This window comes from Canis aureus, chromosome 22, assembly GCF_053574225.1.
Source record: "Canis aureus isolate CA01 chromosome 22, VMU_Caureus_v.1.0, whole genome shotgun sequence".
Taxonomy (NCBI): Eukaryota; Metazoa; Chordata; class Mammalia; order Carnivora; family Canidae; genus Canis; species Canis aureus.
In genome coordinates this window covers 50,460,322-50,477,426 of record NC_135632.1, presented here as the reverse complement: position 1 = coordinate 50,477,426, position 17,105 = coordinate 50,460,322, and the positions used below count along the sequence as shown (strand labels likewise).

General features: G+C 45.6%; 1 protein-coding gene and 1 long non-coding RNA gene across 4 annotated transcripts in view; one reads left to right on the top strand and one right to left on the bottom strand.

Moving 5' to 3' along the window:
* LOC144294201 (uncharacterized) overlaps nucleotides 1-9,162 on the top strand; it is a 147,667-nt gene extending 138,505 nt beyond the window's left edge. The window contains exon 6 of the mRNA XM_077865998.1: nucleotides 8,371-9,162. Within this exon, the coding sequence (XP_077722124.1) occupies nucleotides 8,371-8,457 (87 nt within the window). The 3' untranslated portion in view covers nucleotides 8,458-9,162. The remainder of the gene's footprint in view (nucleotides 1-8,370) is intronic.
* A 275-nt stretch (nucleotides 9,163-9,437) lies between these two features.
* LOC144294203 (uncharacterized) overlaps nucleotides 9,438-17,105 on the bottom strand; it is a 112,634-nt gene continuing 104,966 nt past the window's right edge. For 2 of the 3 annotated variants that reach the window (XR_013361665.1, XR_013361663.1), the window contains exon 4: nucleotides 9,438-11,878. This is a non-coding gene — a long non-coding RNA (uncharacterized LOC144294203). The remainder of the gene's footprint in view (nucleotides 11,879-17,105) is intronic. The other variant, XR_013361664.1, reaches the window with a different exon arrangement.

Below are 17,105 nucleotides of genomic sequence, written 5' to 3'. Positions count from 1 at the left end.
GGTGACCTGATCCAGCACTCAGATTCAGCTGGCAGATATGTGAGATATATGAGAGATATGTGAGAGATGTGAGATATATGAGAACTTAGCAGTTCTCATTTCAGTATTTGCTTATGTTTTATCACCATTATGAAATTCTGTAACATAAACTGACATGAAAATAGCATTTGAAGTTGAATCCCCACTTCCAGGTGTCGATAAATACTTAAATGAATAGCTTCTTTGGCTAAAAGTGGCTCCTGCCTGGCCGTGTAGCTCTTAGCTACCCAATCAAGAGAAATATTTTCCACTTTCTGCCATCCATCTTAGAACCTGCTTTATTTTAAGGACACCAAGTTGGCAGGTTCCTAGCACTGGATGTGACACAGAAGTTCCACCAAAGTTCTTGCCAGAATTGGGGGAGGCAGAAAGTTTGAGTAACTGATCAACCATAGCTGTGCCATGTAAATCACCATTGCTTTTGAGTTCAGAAACAATTGGATTTTTATGCCTACAATCAAAGAATCCTGCTGGGACATCAGGCCATAATGTCTATACTGAGGCCTCTGTGGTCCACAGCGCTGCTAACCTGAGGTGTCTACAACATGTGTGTTGCCTATGTTGGGCCCCAGGTTGACCCTGTCTCTTCCTGTGTTCCTAGGGCCTGTTGTAGAACTCTCTAGACCTCAGTTCTAATATCTGCAGAACAGTGTAGTAAGATTAGAAAACCCTGCCTACAGCAAATGCTTGATACATGTGTGTATTCAGTAAGTACTGGTGCTGAGTTATGTGGCTAGCTTTCTGAGCTTTGGGTAGGGAGAGACCTCGAAATTTTTCTTTCCGTTGGTGCTGGACTGTCTGGTAGATTGTCTTGTGGACTAACAATCACCTACTCTGAGAATGAGCAAGTCCTAGAAAGTGAGCTTAGCTCCTTGTAAAAAAAAAAAAAAAAAAAAAAAAAAAAGCAAGGGGGGACTATTAACTGCTACTGTTGAGTGGCCAGAGCCTTTAGCAAAGTTAATGCATTTTGGCTAACACCATGCACATGGGAAGGCTGTAGTGGTGCCAAGTGACACCTGTACAGACTCCTATGAAGCCACAACACCATACCTAGGGACTCACACTGTCCCACTCCTATAACCGAGGGCCAAAAGGGGACTTGGGAATAAGTGAGAAGCTGGGGCCATGGATAGAGCTATCTACGGCTACCTCTTCTTGGTTCTATCTAGAACCTATCAGTGCTCAGAGTGTCAAAGAGAAATGAAGAAATGATTGTCTCAAAAGCCACAAGTGACCATGGTTTAACCTCAAATGCTTGGAAGCAGTTGGCACTGTGCAAGGGCAGCCTGGCCCTCTTTTTCTCCTTATTCTTCACAGTCCTCTTCCTCTCTGTACTCTTCTAACTTCTCTTTCCTGCCACAGGGCCTTTGCATAAGCCTCTTCACCTGAAATCCTCCCTCCCCACTTTGCATAGTTTAGTACCAACTCCTCCTTCAGACTTCCACTCCAAAGTCACTTCCTGTTTTTTTTTTTTAGTATATGTGCTGCCGAAGCGAGCACCAAAGTCACTTCCTGGACTGACTCCCATCGCCCAGACCAGATCGGACTCCTCCATGACATGCTCTCCAGGCATCTGGTACTCTTCCTTCAAGGCACTTGTTATACAGTGTCCATGACGTCTCTTCTGCTCAGTTCTAAGCTTGCCATTGGGTCACTGGCATTGAAGTACATTCTTCATCTCCATGGCCACCCTGCACCCCCAGGAGACTCTCACCCTCATATCAGGATAACACAATACACACCCAGTTTGTCCCTTTGTGAGTCATTCTTTACTCTGCAGCTTGAGTGATCCTTTTAAAACATAAAATCAGAGCATGTCACTCTGCTATGTTAGGCCCTTATTCCCTTCCCATCACACCCAGAATGCAATCCAAATTCCTTGTGAGATCCCACAGGTCCTGGGGGCTCAGCTCCCTATACTGTCCACCATCACCACCTCTCCCTGTGGACTTGGCTGCATGCCCTTTCTTTTGGATCTTGGAACACAGGTCTAGACCATTAATGTCCTCTGCAATGTCAATGATTGGGCCTTTCCTGTGGATGGAGCCTTCTGTGAGCTCAAGAAGCTAGCCCTCTCCCTATAACAGGGTGTTTGACCTGGCTGGTGGCCTTGGGCTTGGCTAGAGCCCCCACCTGCCCCAGGGCTGGGGGCTCCTGTATTGTTCATCCCTGTGGAGTACCCTGTCCTCTCCCACTGTGGGGCCTTCTTAGCTGCTTCTGCCCTCCTGAGGACCTGAACCACACAGGGGCATTTTAAGAGAATGTAAGATTTCTGGTGTTCTAAACTTCTGCACCGATTTTAACCCAAGCCTTTTACCGCATGATTCTCTACTCTGGCCTTGCTGGTGTCATTCCTTCACTACACACTTGGTGGGGTCAAGGCCACTAATTCGGTTTTGTTTTGTTTTTAGGAACATGATGACCACTTACTTGCCTTGGCAATCCCAAGTACATGGCACTTATCTAAGCTTTATAACATCAGAGGTCTCAAGTCAACTGTTTTCCTGCCTGCTACTTCTGGAAAAAGATGGCAGTGACAGAAATGCATGGTGTTTCCTCATCAGCCACCCCCCCGCCCCAACATGTTGAACAAGGGTCACCACAGACACCAGCCCCAGTCTGGCTGGCTCAGGGTTCCACTCCCGCTCTAGATCCTGCTTCAGCTGGTTTGGAACTGAAGCTCAGGAATCCACTCCCCATCCCAGGGACTCCAATCTGATAAACCAGGTTTAAATCTAGGACTCTCTGAAAAACTGACATTCCTAATAAGCCTCAGAGCAGGAGGAATTGGATACAGCTCCAGCATCTTCAGAAGCAAATTAAATCTTGCATGTGGCAGACACGGTTGGTGTCCAGCATCACCATTCCCACATACAGGATGTGGTAGGCCTGGGGGCTACTTGGATCAGGAAGGAGAGCCGGAGTGTGTCAGCAGGATGTCAGGGAGTTAACATCCTCAAGCAGCCCCCACCAGTGACACACTGGAGCTTATGGATGACGCCTGCACCTGCCCCTCGAGGAGCAGAGGTCTCCACCCTCTCATAGCAGTAACCTGGTGGACAACACAATCTTGTTGTGTCGGGTGGCCCCCTCCCTTTGCACCTCCCTAAACCCAGTGGTGCATTGGTGTCTCTGGTCAGTGGATTTAAGTGCACCCATGTTTTGAACAGGTGTAGCTTATGTTGTTTCTATGTGTGCTTTCAGCAGGGCAAGGCCTGGGTGAGGGTTGTGAGTCACTTGCTCTCAGATGCTGACTCCACTCGCAGGGGCAGGATGGTGAGCACCTCCTAAAATTTGTGTCATCGACGGTCTCGTTTGTTCACCTTGCTCCCATCCTGATGTTCAAGAGAATCAGAATACACAAATCAGGCAAAAGAATCCACTCCAAGGAGGTGTTTTCTAGAGTGTTTTTGTACTTACATTTCTTCCTTGCTTTTTCATAGACAATAACCCTCTAGATGGAGGACCCCTTGGCATCAAAACTCCGAGGTACCACAATCACCCTGCACAGCCAGTAGTCACAAATAACTGTTTCAGGCATGTAAGACAGGATGTCTACTCTAGGATAATGGCAAAAATAAACTCAAATGCAAGCTGTGAATGCTGCTTTCTTTAGTGCATCTTGGCTGATGCCTTCCAGGTGGGCTTCAAAATAAAAACTCCTGGTTCAAGGAGGATGGCTTGGCCTACCGAGCACAGCCCAGAGTTTATTAGCACAGTTAATATTGCATGCAAATAGATTTCCCCGCTTCCGTCATGCCAGTCTATTAATTCAGTCCCTTGTCTGCTACATCTTTATCCTTGGCAGGTTAATCCTGCCAAATGCCTTTGCTGTAGCACGTGTCATGCTGTGCCTATGTCCAACAATGCAATTTTGCTAATCCTGTTGTATCAGCTTTGTGGCCCTGTCTGGTCAATCCAATGGTGGAAAAAAAGTGCATAGGAAGTTTTTTGCCAAGATCTTTCTCCTATTCTGGCATCTACTCCTTCCTCTTCCTCTTTTTTTTTTTTTTTTTTTGTATTTTAAATATGGTTTCAATTAAATGGCTTAAAAGTCAACCACAGTGTTTGGACAGCTGCCACTGCCAATGTCATTCAGACAAGAATGTCAAGACTCTCAGCAGGCCTCCAGACTCTTTCCAAAATCTGCTAAGCATGTCTTTCTCCTAGGCTCTCAGAGGCCTGAAGATGGCAGAATGGAGTGAACATATATCACCCACTATTTTTGATGCCAACCTCCTTACGGCTTTGTGGGATCATTAATGTGAATTATTGGAAGAGGTGTACCCCTTCCTGTAAGCACCTTTATCTGGTATGCACCTGACAAGGGGGAAAGTACCTCCTGTCCATGACCCAGAGGAGTTAGGAACATGGGCCTTATGATTTGCCCAGGTTCAAATCCTAGGACTGTTTTCTACCTCTGTAACATCTAAGGCACATTGCTTTACCTCTCTGGACTCAGTTTCCTCATCTGTAAGAAGGGCATAGCCACAGCACCCAATGCATGGCATTGCTGTGAAGATTCAGTGAGTTAATACATGTTAATCACTCTGAATGAGGCAGGCACTGGGTAGAGACAAATTAATCTTAGCATAGATTGTAGAATTTGTCAAAACTCACGATCATTTACAGCTTACTGTAGTCCAGATGCAAAGTCTGTGGTACAATTCCCCACGGGCATGTCTTTTAAGGTCTTCAGACATATACTCCACTCTGTCACCTGCTAATTACAGAAATCTGGGTATAAGGAGACATTTCTAGCATCTCTACCACGGGCCTCTGTGTTGTCCCTGGTAGCTCTGGTGGGTGAGAAGAGGCATTCCAGGGTAGAAAACAAGTATCTGTGCTGAGATTCATGGGAACCGAGTCCTGGGTCTGCCACCTCCTGATCTTGGACAAGGTACTCAACCTCTTAGACTCCTACAGACCTGATGTTAGAAATGGGAGACTTGGGGGATCCCTGGGTGGCTCTGCAGTTTAGTGCCTACCTTTGGCCCAGGGCGTGATCCCGGGGTCCTAGGATCAAGTCCCACATCAGGTTCCCTGCATGGAGCCTGCTTCTCCCTCTGCCTGTGTCTCTGCCTCTCTCTCTCTCTGTCTCTCATGAATAAATAAAAATCTTAAAAAAAAAGAAAAAGAAAAAGAAAAAGAAATGGGGGACTTGATTCTACACTACAGGGTGATTGAGGGTTATGTGCAAAAGCTGGAGGAGGCAGCTGGCATGCTGCTCAACAGGAGCTCAGGGCATGGAGCCCTACTCACTGCTGTTAAGTGATAGACCAGCCTGGCTTATCTCTTACCCCAAAGGACCCCTAGAGTACCTTTTGCAGAGTTCGCTTCGATCTTTAGTCTGAGACCGCTAGGTGGGTTTTCTTTAGTTTTTTATCTGATGAAAAAATGTTTTTATCACATATGTATGTACCCCCCTAAAGCAGTATGTTATTTAAGTTGGTTTGCTTTTGAGCTTGATACAAATTGTATCATACTGGACTTAATCTTCTGCAACTTGCTATTTTCACTCAGAGTTGTTTCCGAGATTCATCCATGTGGTTGCATTTAGTGGTGGTTCACCCATTTCCCTGCCACATGACAGTCCACTGTGGGAATATGGCACAGTTTCCTCATCAATTTTCCTGAGGATGTACAGCTAGGTCAGTTTCTTAGCTTGGTGATTAGGGCTGTTGTGTGCATTCTTGGGTACTCTCAAGCTCTTATGCAAGTGTCTTTCCAACCTGTATGCTTAGTTCATAGACTTGTGACTGTTTAACTTTCTAAGATAGCACCAGGCTGTTATTCTAAGTAGCGCTGTTTGAATTTCTTACTGAGCTTTATGAAAAATATGTCAATGCAGCTATGATTCAAAAGAAAAGGCAGGCAGGCAAGTAGGAAATAAGGGAGGAAGGGAGAGAGAGCAAAAAAAAAAAAGAATTCCCCTATTTAGTTTAAGGCCATTACAGGAAAATACATGAATTTCCTCAGGTGGTTCCCCCCCCCCTCAGGTGTTTTGCCTTCTCTAATGATCCAAATTCAACTGCTCCAGGGTGTTCAAAATGCTATTGGAAGATCAAACATTTACTAAGTCCAGTCAGTGTGCATATGAGGAGACTGGCACTTTCACTTACTGTTTATAGAGTGTTAACTGTCCTCTTTCTTGAAAATAATTTAGCAAAATGAAACAAAAGTCCTTAAAACCAGTATAACCGGCTTGACACTTCCTTTCATAGGATTCTAAGAAAGAAATATGCCAAGAAGTTTGTTTAAGTATGTTAACTGCAGTTACTGATAGCAAAAGGAAAGGAGAAATAATCTAAATGTCCAGAATTTACTGGTTAAATAACTATGCAGTAATTTAAAATGACAAAAGGATGTGTATATCATAGTGAGCAGGGAAAAAGTAGTTATATATGTACAGACCATCCTGTATATAGGAAAGAGCGGTTTCTGAGTGATGGTGTACATGCGTAGGTTTCAGATGGCCCCTATGTGTGGGCAGAGCTGAATGTGCATTCTGATGTGAGCATTTAGACACTTGTAGGATAACCTTGAGGGCAGAGTATTAAACCTGCTTGGTACTAATATTTCAAGACAGGATTTTGCTCTTGATTCAAGGAGGGTATTTTGCTCCTGGGAAGAGCTATATGCCTCCCTTGGCAACCTGGGAAGCAACTACCACCTATTTCTTCCAGATCTTGCTAGGTCTTCTGATAAATTAATCCCAATCATTAGTGGAGGTCTATGTACTTATTATTTCCAGACTTGATGCTTCACATTATCTGGTTGAATTCTGAATGAGGTGAGATAGTACTGTTTTATCCATTTCCCACCTTAAGAAAATGGAGAAATAAAAGTACTAAATAATTAAAATAAAATAAAATGGAAACTTGGAAATTACAACTAACTTACCCAGAGTTGTAGCTAGAAAGTCGCCACACAGCCATGCTTTGAGCCCAGACCTACTGGCTCTCCAGGCCTCAAGGCTACAAAACACATTGGTGGCATGATAACATTTCTTTTGCTGGCATCTGAATCCAGATAGACCTCCTGAATTACTAACTCTCTTTAGCATTTATTTGTTCCCAGTTACAGTGATACCAAATGCAGTATTTTCCTTTTCATTTTGGTTGTTCATAAATCCTACACTTAAGTTTTAAGGGGTGTGGAGAAAGGAGAATGTGACAAAAATGTCTACAAAACCCCAAGACTCTTTTTTTCTGCAAAAATTAGGAAATTCCAGCATCTAGCACCCTCCAGCGATTAGAAAAATCCTATATACCTCAAGTCTACAGCAGGGATCTTAATCCATTTTTCACCTGCCAGTCTCTTGAATAGAATGGGTTTGTTACACTTCATGTAATTAAAACATGATGGAATCATGCTATTTGCAAAATGAGTTCTGAATCTCTGGCCTCCATGGCTCAGGCATGTCCACTGAGGCACAACTGTGTGTTACCTTGGCAAGAATTCCTGCTGAGTGGGCAGTCCATCTAACTTGGGTCTTGAGAGAGTCGTGCTTACCTAGCAGAATGCAAACGTCTCTGAACCTTGCTTACTGAATAAAAGGCAGCTTTAGCTTCCCATTGCATATCCTCTGGCAGGATCAATCACACATCCCAGCCAGACACTCGTGGCCCCTGCTGGTGATTAATCTCACAGAGAAGCTCCTCCTTGCACTGAATTGCTGTATCTGAATGCAGCCTTGGGGTGGTGTGGGGAATAAAGGCTGGGAGCAAAATAATAAGCACATGACATGTTTGAGAAGCTGCTCTGTGCCATGTGCTCCAGGAAGCTTTTTTTAGTGGTTGATTCACCGCCAGAAAATTCATTTTTGCCATGAATGCTACCTAGCATCATGGATTTCTTCTTTTCTACAGTGAATGTGGTGCCTTAGTTAGTTGTGTGTGTGTGTGTGTGTGTGTGTGTGTGTGTGTTTTCCTGTTTTCAGCTAAATGAAAGTTGGCTACATCCTGTCCCTTTGGTTGTTCTAGGGATATACTCAGCATTCACATGCAGTCAGAGGGATAGAAAGTGCTTAGGTTTCTCTACTCTGAAAGATTTAACTGATAATCATATGATTGAAAGAGGCCTGTTTTTACTTTGCTCCTGAGACTCTGCTTTTGTAATTCTTCACTGAGTTCGAAACTGCTCAAAAGCTGTTGCAGTTTTCAAAAACTAGGGTCATCTCAGTGGGTGTGGGAGGGAATGATCCAGGGAGGCGGAAGTCCCACATGCATTTATCAGAGGTGGATTAGACTTAGTTGAGGTACTAAGAGCTTCCAAAAGGGCTGTCAGCTCCTTGGCTTTCCTAAATGATGCTGTTTATTACTATTTTAGGATCCAAGCAAAATACAGAAAAACCTTGCTTTAAAGAAACCCAACATACAGAAACCTCTATTGATACAAAAACCTCCTAAGGAGTGACTTCTTCAACAGATCTACAACGCTACTGAAAAGGAAGTTTCTTCCATATCTTAAGTATCATGTTTGAGACACATTTTATTTTAGGGCCATGCCCCATTGTATAAAGAGAAGCTCATCTGCATTTATCTCTGAAAAGAGATTTCTTTTGAAAAAGCACCTCCCTCCTCTGCAAGCCCTGGAAGACATATTGACAACCGGAGGATTAAGACATAATGACAATAGGGGGATTATTTCCTAACCTGGTGTGTGACAAACGCCTATTAATAAATGAACAAGCCAGTCCTGTCTCCATTTTCTCTCCAACACAAAGCCCCATCGCCCAACGACTGGAGCTGAGGCAGCCACGGGGTTGCTGTCCTCTCCTCTCCTCTTTCTCCTTTCCTCTGTTCTCCGCTCCTCTCCTCTCCTCTCCTGCTGCCTGCTTAGGACTGGGGAGAGGCCCTCCCAACTCGCCTGAGCATCCCCAGCCCAGATGGAGGTGGCTGTGCTGAGAGCAAGCCCCTCCACCCCAGTCAGGTGGGCTGCTCTCTGCTCCTGTGTGCCCCTCCTATCTTGACCCCTGGCACTTCCATTGCAGACAAAACATACATTGGAGAAGCTTGATCAAGCAGCTCCTCTTAGGGAAGAACAGAAGTTGTTGTTTGAAGACCTTGACTGGCATTGTGACTTCAAAAGCCTTGCTGGGCAGTTCTGGTTCTCAGCACAGATCTATTTTTTTTTGTACAGGGAAGTCCTGTTCCCTCTCACAATTCCTGGCCTCTATCACACCAGGTTTGCATTCTCTTCTTTCCAGGACTTCGCCCAAGAAATGATCTCTTACAAAATGCAGCAACTTGAAAAAAAAAAATCTTTTAATGAAATGTGATTTAACACAGGAGCAAGGGGAGGTTCTGTTGAACAGAATGAACTACCTCTACAACAGCACAAAACACTCCAGAAAAGATAATGGGAACAGGCTTCTGAGAATGAGTCACCACCCCTCCTGCACTCACAGCCCTGAGTTGGGGGAAATACTGGTGCACACACTCACACCTGTGCTCACCCACCTGCGATGGCTCGCTGCAATGTCATGTTCACAGTCTGTTAGGAGATTACTCAGCCATTATTTAGAGATCACTAGCAAAAGTGAAGGACAAATCACAAGTCTAAATCTTTCTGACAGTTTCTGGTGGCTGGGAGTAGTTGTCTCCTGGAAGGTGCGCTCCCCAGACTCTAGACCTAGGCAAACCATTGACATGACTTTTGCAGAATGTCATTATTGGAGGAGCTCAAGGACCCACCTCTGTTAGCTCCTAAACAAGCCCAAGATCAACTGGAGCTAGTGAATTCCTCTGGGACTCTGGCCATTTGCAGCACACTTCAAAAAATGCCTCTGAGTCCTGGGGGCAGGAGCAGCTTTCCTGCAAATGAATGGGCTCACATGCTTGGGGTAGGGAGTTATTCAGAGGAACAGGAAGGTGGGATGGACCAAGGCAGAGGGGAGAATTCAGGGGGTCCATGCACCTTCCTTGGTAACACTGTTTAAAAAAATTCTATGTGTAGTAACTTACGGATGAAATGGAATAAGTAATACTTAGACAAATATCCCTGACACTTCAGATAAAGCACTTTTAGGATCCTAGGTATCTTAACATAAGTATTTAAAGATGATATTATGAGAAGAGGTCCATCTAGGACATAGAAAGACCAAGGACCCCTTCCCCATATGAATGTCAATGTGGTGGAAGGTGGACATCAGCACGGATATGAAGATGTGGCTCCTGCATTCAACAGCCTTAGAATATGTCCACATGCTTCCATTCACCCCATGCCTCAGTTTCCTTACTGCTAATATGGGAGCCTCAAAATCAGACAATGTGTGTCTTTGTCCATAGCCAGGCTGCAACCAACTCAGAATACCTCGTCATAAGGCACAAAGCCCTACTGACCGGCAGGTACCACACTGAGCTTCTCCATCCATTTTCTGGACACAACACAGGATGTCCAGCCTCCTTCATTCTACAAAAAATTCCAGAAACTGGTCACTCTTCTAGTCACTCAACATCAGACTCAGCCAAAGCAACCTTGGAACTCAGCTGAATGTCATGGGGGCGTGCTTTCTCTTCACCAAAGGAAGCCCACCTAATCACTGACCTGCTGTTTTAAGTCTGGGCTGAAAAAACTTGGGATGGGTGGTGGGCATGATTGCTGGGGAATTCTCTCCTGCACTTGTGTATTTTTTAAAGACATACCGATAAGGCACAGCTGACGTCACAGAACCTGTAAGTACCTCTTAGCTCTCGTTTCACGCAATGCTTCTACAGACATGCTTTCATGGGTCTTTTAAGCACAGATGGCAAGAGGATGAAGAGTTTCCTGTTTCAGGGTCCAGGAGTTCTGTTCCTTCCATCCTCCTTCCATTCTTCATTCTTAGAAAGAAAACAAAACCCAGGCTGGCTGGCGATACAGTGCTCTTTAGACAAAGCAGCAAGCACACCACCTAGCTGATGTTATTGCTTTGTCCTCTCACTCTCAGGCAACAGCTGCAGATCTGCGGGCTCAGGAGAAGTGGGCAGGGCTTTCAAAGGAAGCTGAAGAGAAAGGGCTATAAGGAGAAGACTCTCTGCAAAGCTTGTCTTCTCAGCCGAAGATAGACCTGACTTCCATCCCCCTTGTCCTCAAGAGGCACCAAAAAAGATCACGGTGTTGTTCCCATTTTGTAGATGGGGAAAACCAAGGCAGTGGGTCTCACAGTAAACTTTTCTGAGAGCAGCCAATTTAATCTTTATAAAAATTTGTGAGGGGCTAGATGTACTTTGTAAACATTTTTAACTTTCCTTTGGAGCAAATTTTGCTTCATAGTTAATGCTTTTTATTTCCTTTACTCCACAATGGCTTCAGACCAGTCTGCAAGGAAATGGTAATGAAGAGTGAGGCAGCTTATCCACAACACTGACTCACACTGAACTGGTGGGAAGCTCAGGGGAGCAGGTTGACTGCCAGAAGGGCATGGGGAGACATTTCCAAACACCACTTCTATTGCCTCCTCCAGTTTGAACGATTTGTTGATAGGACCATGGGCGGCTTCTGGAGGTGTCTGAGATTATGACCTTGCTTCTTCTGGGGAAGCTCTGTAGTCAGAAAATGAGACTTACCATCACTTACCCCTGAATGACCCTGAGGCACTGACTCCTCTATCTCAAGCCTCATCTGCATCATGTAGAACAGGGGATTGCATTATCATAATTGAACTAGACAACATGTCCACGTGAGGCTTTGCCATTTATGAAATCCACCTTCCCGGGGCTGATGCTTCAGCACATTTAACTGTAAAACACTGCCCACCTTTTGTGGTTGCTTCTGAGGGTCTGACCACCTAGTACTCATCAAGTAGAGGGCTGTGTGGCTGGAGTTCAGAGAAGACTCCCACAGAGCCTGGTACCTGGGGTGGAAAGGTAAAGGGTAAAGGTCAGTGAGACAGACTGCCAATGATGAGCTGACAGTTTCTTTATCTGTAAAATAAGGACTATAACAACACTTTTCCTCCTAGGCTGTCAGAGGGAATAAAAGAGATAATCCACAGGCTCAGTAAATACTCACAGCCACCACCACCATCACCACCATCATCATCATTGTCACCGGCAGCTCGTTACAGAAATAACCCAAATGTCACATTGGGGAGGTCTTAAAAAGCTCTGTGTTGGGGATCCCTGAGGAGTGGTACACACTTTGGAACATTCCTTCTAAATAATGCTCAGAGTTCTTTATGCCAAAGCGTAACATGTTGGTAGAACCTATTATGTTCTTGGAAGTGTTTTCCTCCAATATCAAATATTAGGAAGAAAAAAAGGATCAAAGTAGAGGGACTCAGATGATTCACAGCCAACGTGGGCTACAGAGTGTTCAGGTGTTTATATAATGAAATCACAGAAAAATAATGGAAAAAGGAAACATACAATTGTCAGTAGGAGAGCTGGCTAGCAATATTGAGAAAACATTTTGATGCCCATTTGGTAACTACAACCTTGTCTCTGGAGACTAAGTTCTATCATTGGCTTCTGCCACACGGTGACCCCATCATCCCCACCAGCCTGCCCAGCCTACAGAGCCCGACCACCACAGAGCTCGTCAAGGCAGTTGGTGCCACCTCACTACATTTCTCAGAGCCTTAGCAGAGCATCCTCTGAGCCCTCTCTGGGGACGGTGAGGAAGTAGGTGTGCAGACTGCAGGTGATAAACCTACTCCAACCTCCCAGCCATCCTAGGCTTTTGCGTCCTTCCTTCTGCATTATCCCAGGAAAGTTCTAGAACCTTGCTACTGAATGTAGAACCACTGAGTTTAACTTATAGCCAATCAGCAAAGCAATCTTTAGAGCCACTTCCAACTGCTTGAGCTAACACATGAATTCAGAATCTCTCTATTCCATCTTCCTTAGTCAAACACCCTTAGAATCCATTCCTGAACATTTCTCAGGCTTTCACCAGTATAATTTAGCAAAACCTTGCAATCCTTTTGGAGGAATGTCCCTCCTGGGCTCACCCTGTTACACTGCCCTGGGGACCAGACGTTACTCTGGCCACCCCATGGGGGTCAGGCCTTGGTGGAGGCAGGGCTCCTGGGCCCCAACTCTTTCTGCTCCTAGTTACCATCAGTGTTTCCACTTGTGGAGACAGTTCCTTAGGAAGCAAAATTTGCTGACTGAGGTGCTCAGTTCTATTTTGGTGTTTTGCCAGAGATCATTTTTGTTTTTTTTTAAGATTTTATTTATTTATTCATGAGAGACACAGAAAGAGAGAGGCAGAGATACAGGTTAGAGGGAGAAGCAGGCTCCATGCAGAGAGCCTGACATGGGACTCGATCCTGGGTCTCCAGGATCACGCCCTGGCTGAAGGCGGTGCTAAACCACTGAGCCACCTGGGCTGCCCTTGCCAGAGATTTTGATTTTGAAATTAAAGAGTCCTTCTGATCATGAAAGGGTTCCAGAGGCATGAGCCTGAGGCAATGCCCTGGAGTTCTCTGACCTGATGGCATTGCTGTTCAGAATTGCCTCTCAAACAGTCTTTGCAGGCTGGGCCCCAGTATTTACCTCCCAGCACGAGACATTCCTCTCTCTCTATTCCCTCCAAATGTCAAAAGATCTTGAACGGTTATCAAAGACAGACGGATTTTAGGTTTGCCGAGAAGGGACAGTGATGTGTGGGACAAGGTGGCAGCTTCTGGAATTCCCAAGTGTGCTGGGTGGTCCAGGTGCCCTCCACACCTCTCCAAGGCTCCCAGAGAGGGAGATATAACATTGCCCCCACGTTATGTGTGATGAAATGGAGACATGGCCTCACCCCTGTGCTCCCCCCACCTCTATATGTGCCCCCAGTGACAAGAGAGTATTGTTTTCACTCCCCAAATGAGGAGAAAACAATGCATGCTCTGGAGCTCAGAGGGGAGGGAGGGAAGGAGGAAGGGACTCCGGGTCAGTCATGGGGGAGAACCTGGGTCCTGGCCACAGTCCTCCAGCCCCCTGGTGTTGTCAGGAGGTGTGGTCTTTCCTCTTCTCGAAGGTTGGCAGTATACCTACTCTCCGCTGTTTCCCAAATTCTCTGGATGCAGAAGGGAGACCAACTCAAGCCATTCCATTTATTCGTGCTTTAGACACACCTCCTTAAACTGGAGTTTTGGAAAGCCTGGAATTGGCAGTAAAATGGGCCTTTTGGATTATCTAAGAATGTAAACACTGATGCTGCACTTGGGAAGGCACAGATTTCCTACAGGCAAAACAATCCTCCGTCTAACAGTCAGCTTGCGGACACCGTGCTTGACATCGACCCAAAGGAAACAAGGTTAAAACTTTTAAAACAATTCAGCACCAATACATAAACAAATGAGAGCTACTTCTTTTCTCAACTTTTTTTTTTTTTTTTTTTTTTTTAAGCAAGTAAGCTGAATTCTGAGTTATAGTGGAAAATTTTTTTAAAAATGAGGCTTTGGTGGGAGAGCTGGGACCTGGGGTCAGACAGACCCAGAGGCCCGACCCCTCTCTCTGGGGTCGGGGGAAGCCATGTGGGCTCAGCCTCCTCAGAGTAAAACGGGATGGTGGACCCTCGGAGGATTGCAGTGGGGACTGATCCAGTTGAGTACGGGGTGTAAATGCTATCAGCTCCCGGTGAGAACAGTGGAGCCGAACACATGTTTTTACTCTCCTGGCCCTTGGGATGCATTCAGGTCTCAGGAAGAGAGTGTTTCCATATGTCCCAAGCATTCCTTCGAGAGTTCCTTTCCAATTCTAAAAAGACTGGGTTGGACACTACCAGATTTGGTCACCAGTGATTCAAAGAATGAACACAGAACATGTAAGCACCAAAGTCAAGTTAATCAGCTGGCCTTTGCTAGCCTTTTCTCTTGAAGGGAAAACCAATTTAACCTACTAGACTTGGAACACAGAGACTTCCTTCAAAAAGAATGCAGGACTGACCGAAGTGCTAACAGTTACCTACACAACCGTAAAATTAGTCAGCAACCTCCAGCTAAAGCTCGTATTCTGAACAATAAGGGGGTAAGTGAAAACCAAATCCTCCCAATCCAGCTGAAGAACAGGATGAGAGAAATAAGCCCGCTGCATATGCCAGTCAGGAGGAAGGTGAGGTTTTATTTAAATCCTTGGGTGACAGGATTTTGCTGGCACTTGTTTTCCTCTTGCTCTTCAAGTTCACCCCACACTGGGGGATTCAGGATGCAAAGTTGCAAGGGCAGTAACATGTGGGGAAAGGAGGTAAATATGACTCAGCCTGTGGGTTTTGCAGTGTCTGGTTTCTGTCAAGATGTAACCAAGGAGGAAGGGGACAGACTCAGGTGCAACTGTTAAGATTTGTGGGGAAGATAGGAGCTGCCCCCTTTCTTCCCACAGAAATAGAATCCGCCTGACAAAACATCCTAAATGCACAGAACTCCTCTGAGCAGACTCAGCTCTTGGAAATCATCTTTGATGCTTTGAGCCTCATTAACAACAAAGGGTCACCTTATCTTGGCCTGATTTTGTTTTTGGTTCACTTTCAATTTGGGTTGTCATGAACCAAAGTAGTCAGAAAGGGATTATGGAACGATCTTCCCTGTCCCTTCTCTCCACACCCAGATAGCCCCTACCCCATCCCCCAATTCTTAGTGCTTGCTGCTGTGACTAAATCTATAAGCGTACAAGTGCCATTAACTGACGTTCATCAAAACACTCTTCATTGTTCACAGACACAAGCGACCAAGAGGTGGAAATTACTTGGCATTTCATTTTAATCTGTATTGAAGATTTGCCTGACAAAACATATTAAGTGTAAGCATTGCTGGCTGGGGAATGAAGCTATGTTTATGGCATACCCATATTTTTCTTTCCTAAAGGAAGGGAAATGACACTTCCCCTGTCCTTCCCAACCTTGTGCAGCTTGCCAGCCCCCACCACAGCCCCACCATCTGTGAAACCTTAACGTTTAATTTTCCTTTGTGAGTGAAGCTTTTGTTAGCAGTGTCTATAAAATTATAATAAACACTCTGCGCTGCTGTCTGAGATTAATAACAAAAAAACCCGCCACCACCACCAAAACCCAGGCAACCTTGCCTTTAATACGGCACTGTCGCATTGTCGGCAGCATCTCCCTTGGGGAGGTCTATCTAACTGCAGACCATGTGAGCTGTGTGCTGCTCTGGAGGGAGGCTGTCACCAAATGCTTCTGACAAAGAAAGGATGCTGTGCTAATGGATGCGCATAATTACCAAGGGACAATGATTCTCCCTGCCAGGTTCTGTGGTCCCAGTGCCACAACAGTGCATGCACAGTGCCTGCCGTGGCCAGACCACGGTCCATTTGCTTTGGAGCCTCAGGTTAACACTTTAATCTTTCAGGAGACTTACACATTGCATCAAAAAAATAAAAATAAAGCTCTCGGAGATGGAAGATTGTTTATTTCTTCTTCTTCTTCTTTTTTTTTTTTTTTTTGGTTTTTGGTCTCTCTCTGGATTAGCTAGGAGGCTGCTTTGGGGTGAGGCACAACGTGAGTGGTCCATATTCTCTGTGCTGCGGCTGGCCCAGGTGAGGCACTGGGGTCCAGGAGGAGGAGAAACAAATAGGCGCAGACCTAGGAGATGGAGGTTTGGAGGCAGATCCAGGTCAGCAGGGAACCAGAGGGACACTTGGCTTTGCTGAGAAACCTGATGCTGCAAAGTGGGCTGAGTGTAGGCAGGGCAGAGAAGCCCTATCTGTGTATTCTGTTGTGTGCTCCTGTGACTCAGCTTGCACCCTGGGCAATTTCAGAGTTCTGCTTCTTGATGAACTTTGTTTCCACGCCTGACCATCTGGCTTGGCTTTGCTGACCCTGGTGAGGGTTAGGTGGACCACAGGCTTTCTAGGGAGGCCTCTGTTGTCTCCCACCTTGGCTGGTGTTCATTTCAGCCCTTCTATTGGCCTCTGGCATTTCCAGGACTTTGGAATCAGGAGTTGAGAGCAGAGGAAAGGAAAGGAGAGCACTTCACATCCCCCCTTGTATCTTCAGCTGCTGTTTCCCTGAGGGGAAATAAACTTAAAACTGAAAGTCCAGGGGCTTCTAGCCACAGCTCTTATGAGAGGGCAAGGCCACAGAAATCCTGAGGTTCATGCTGGGGGGAATGGGGACGCCTCCACCTTTGGTGAAAG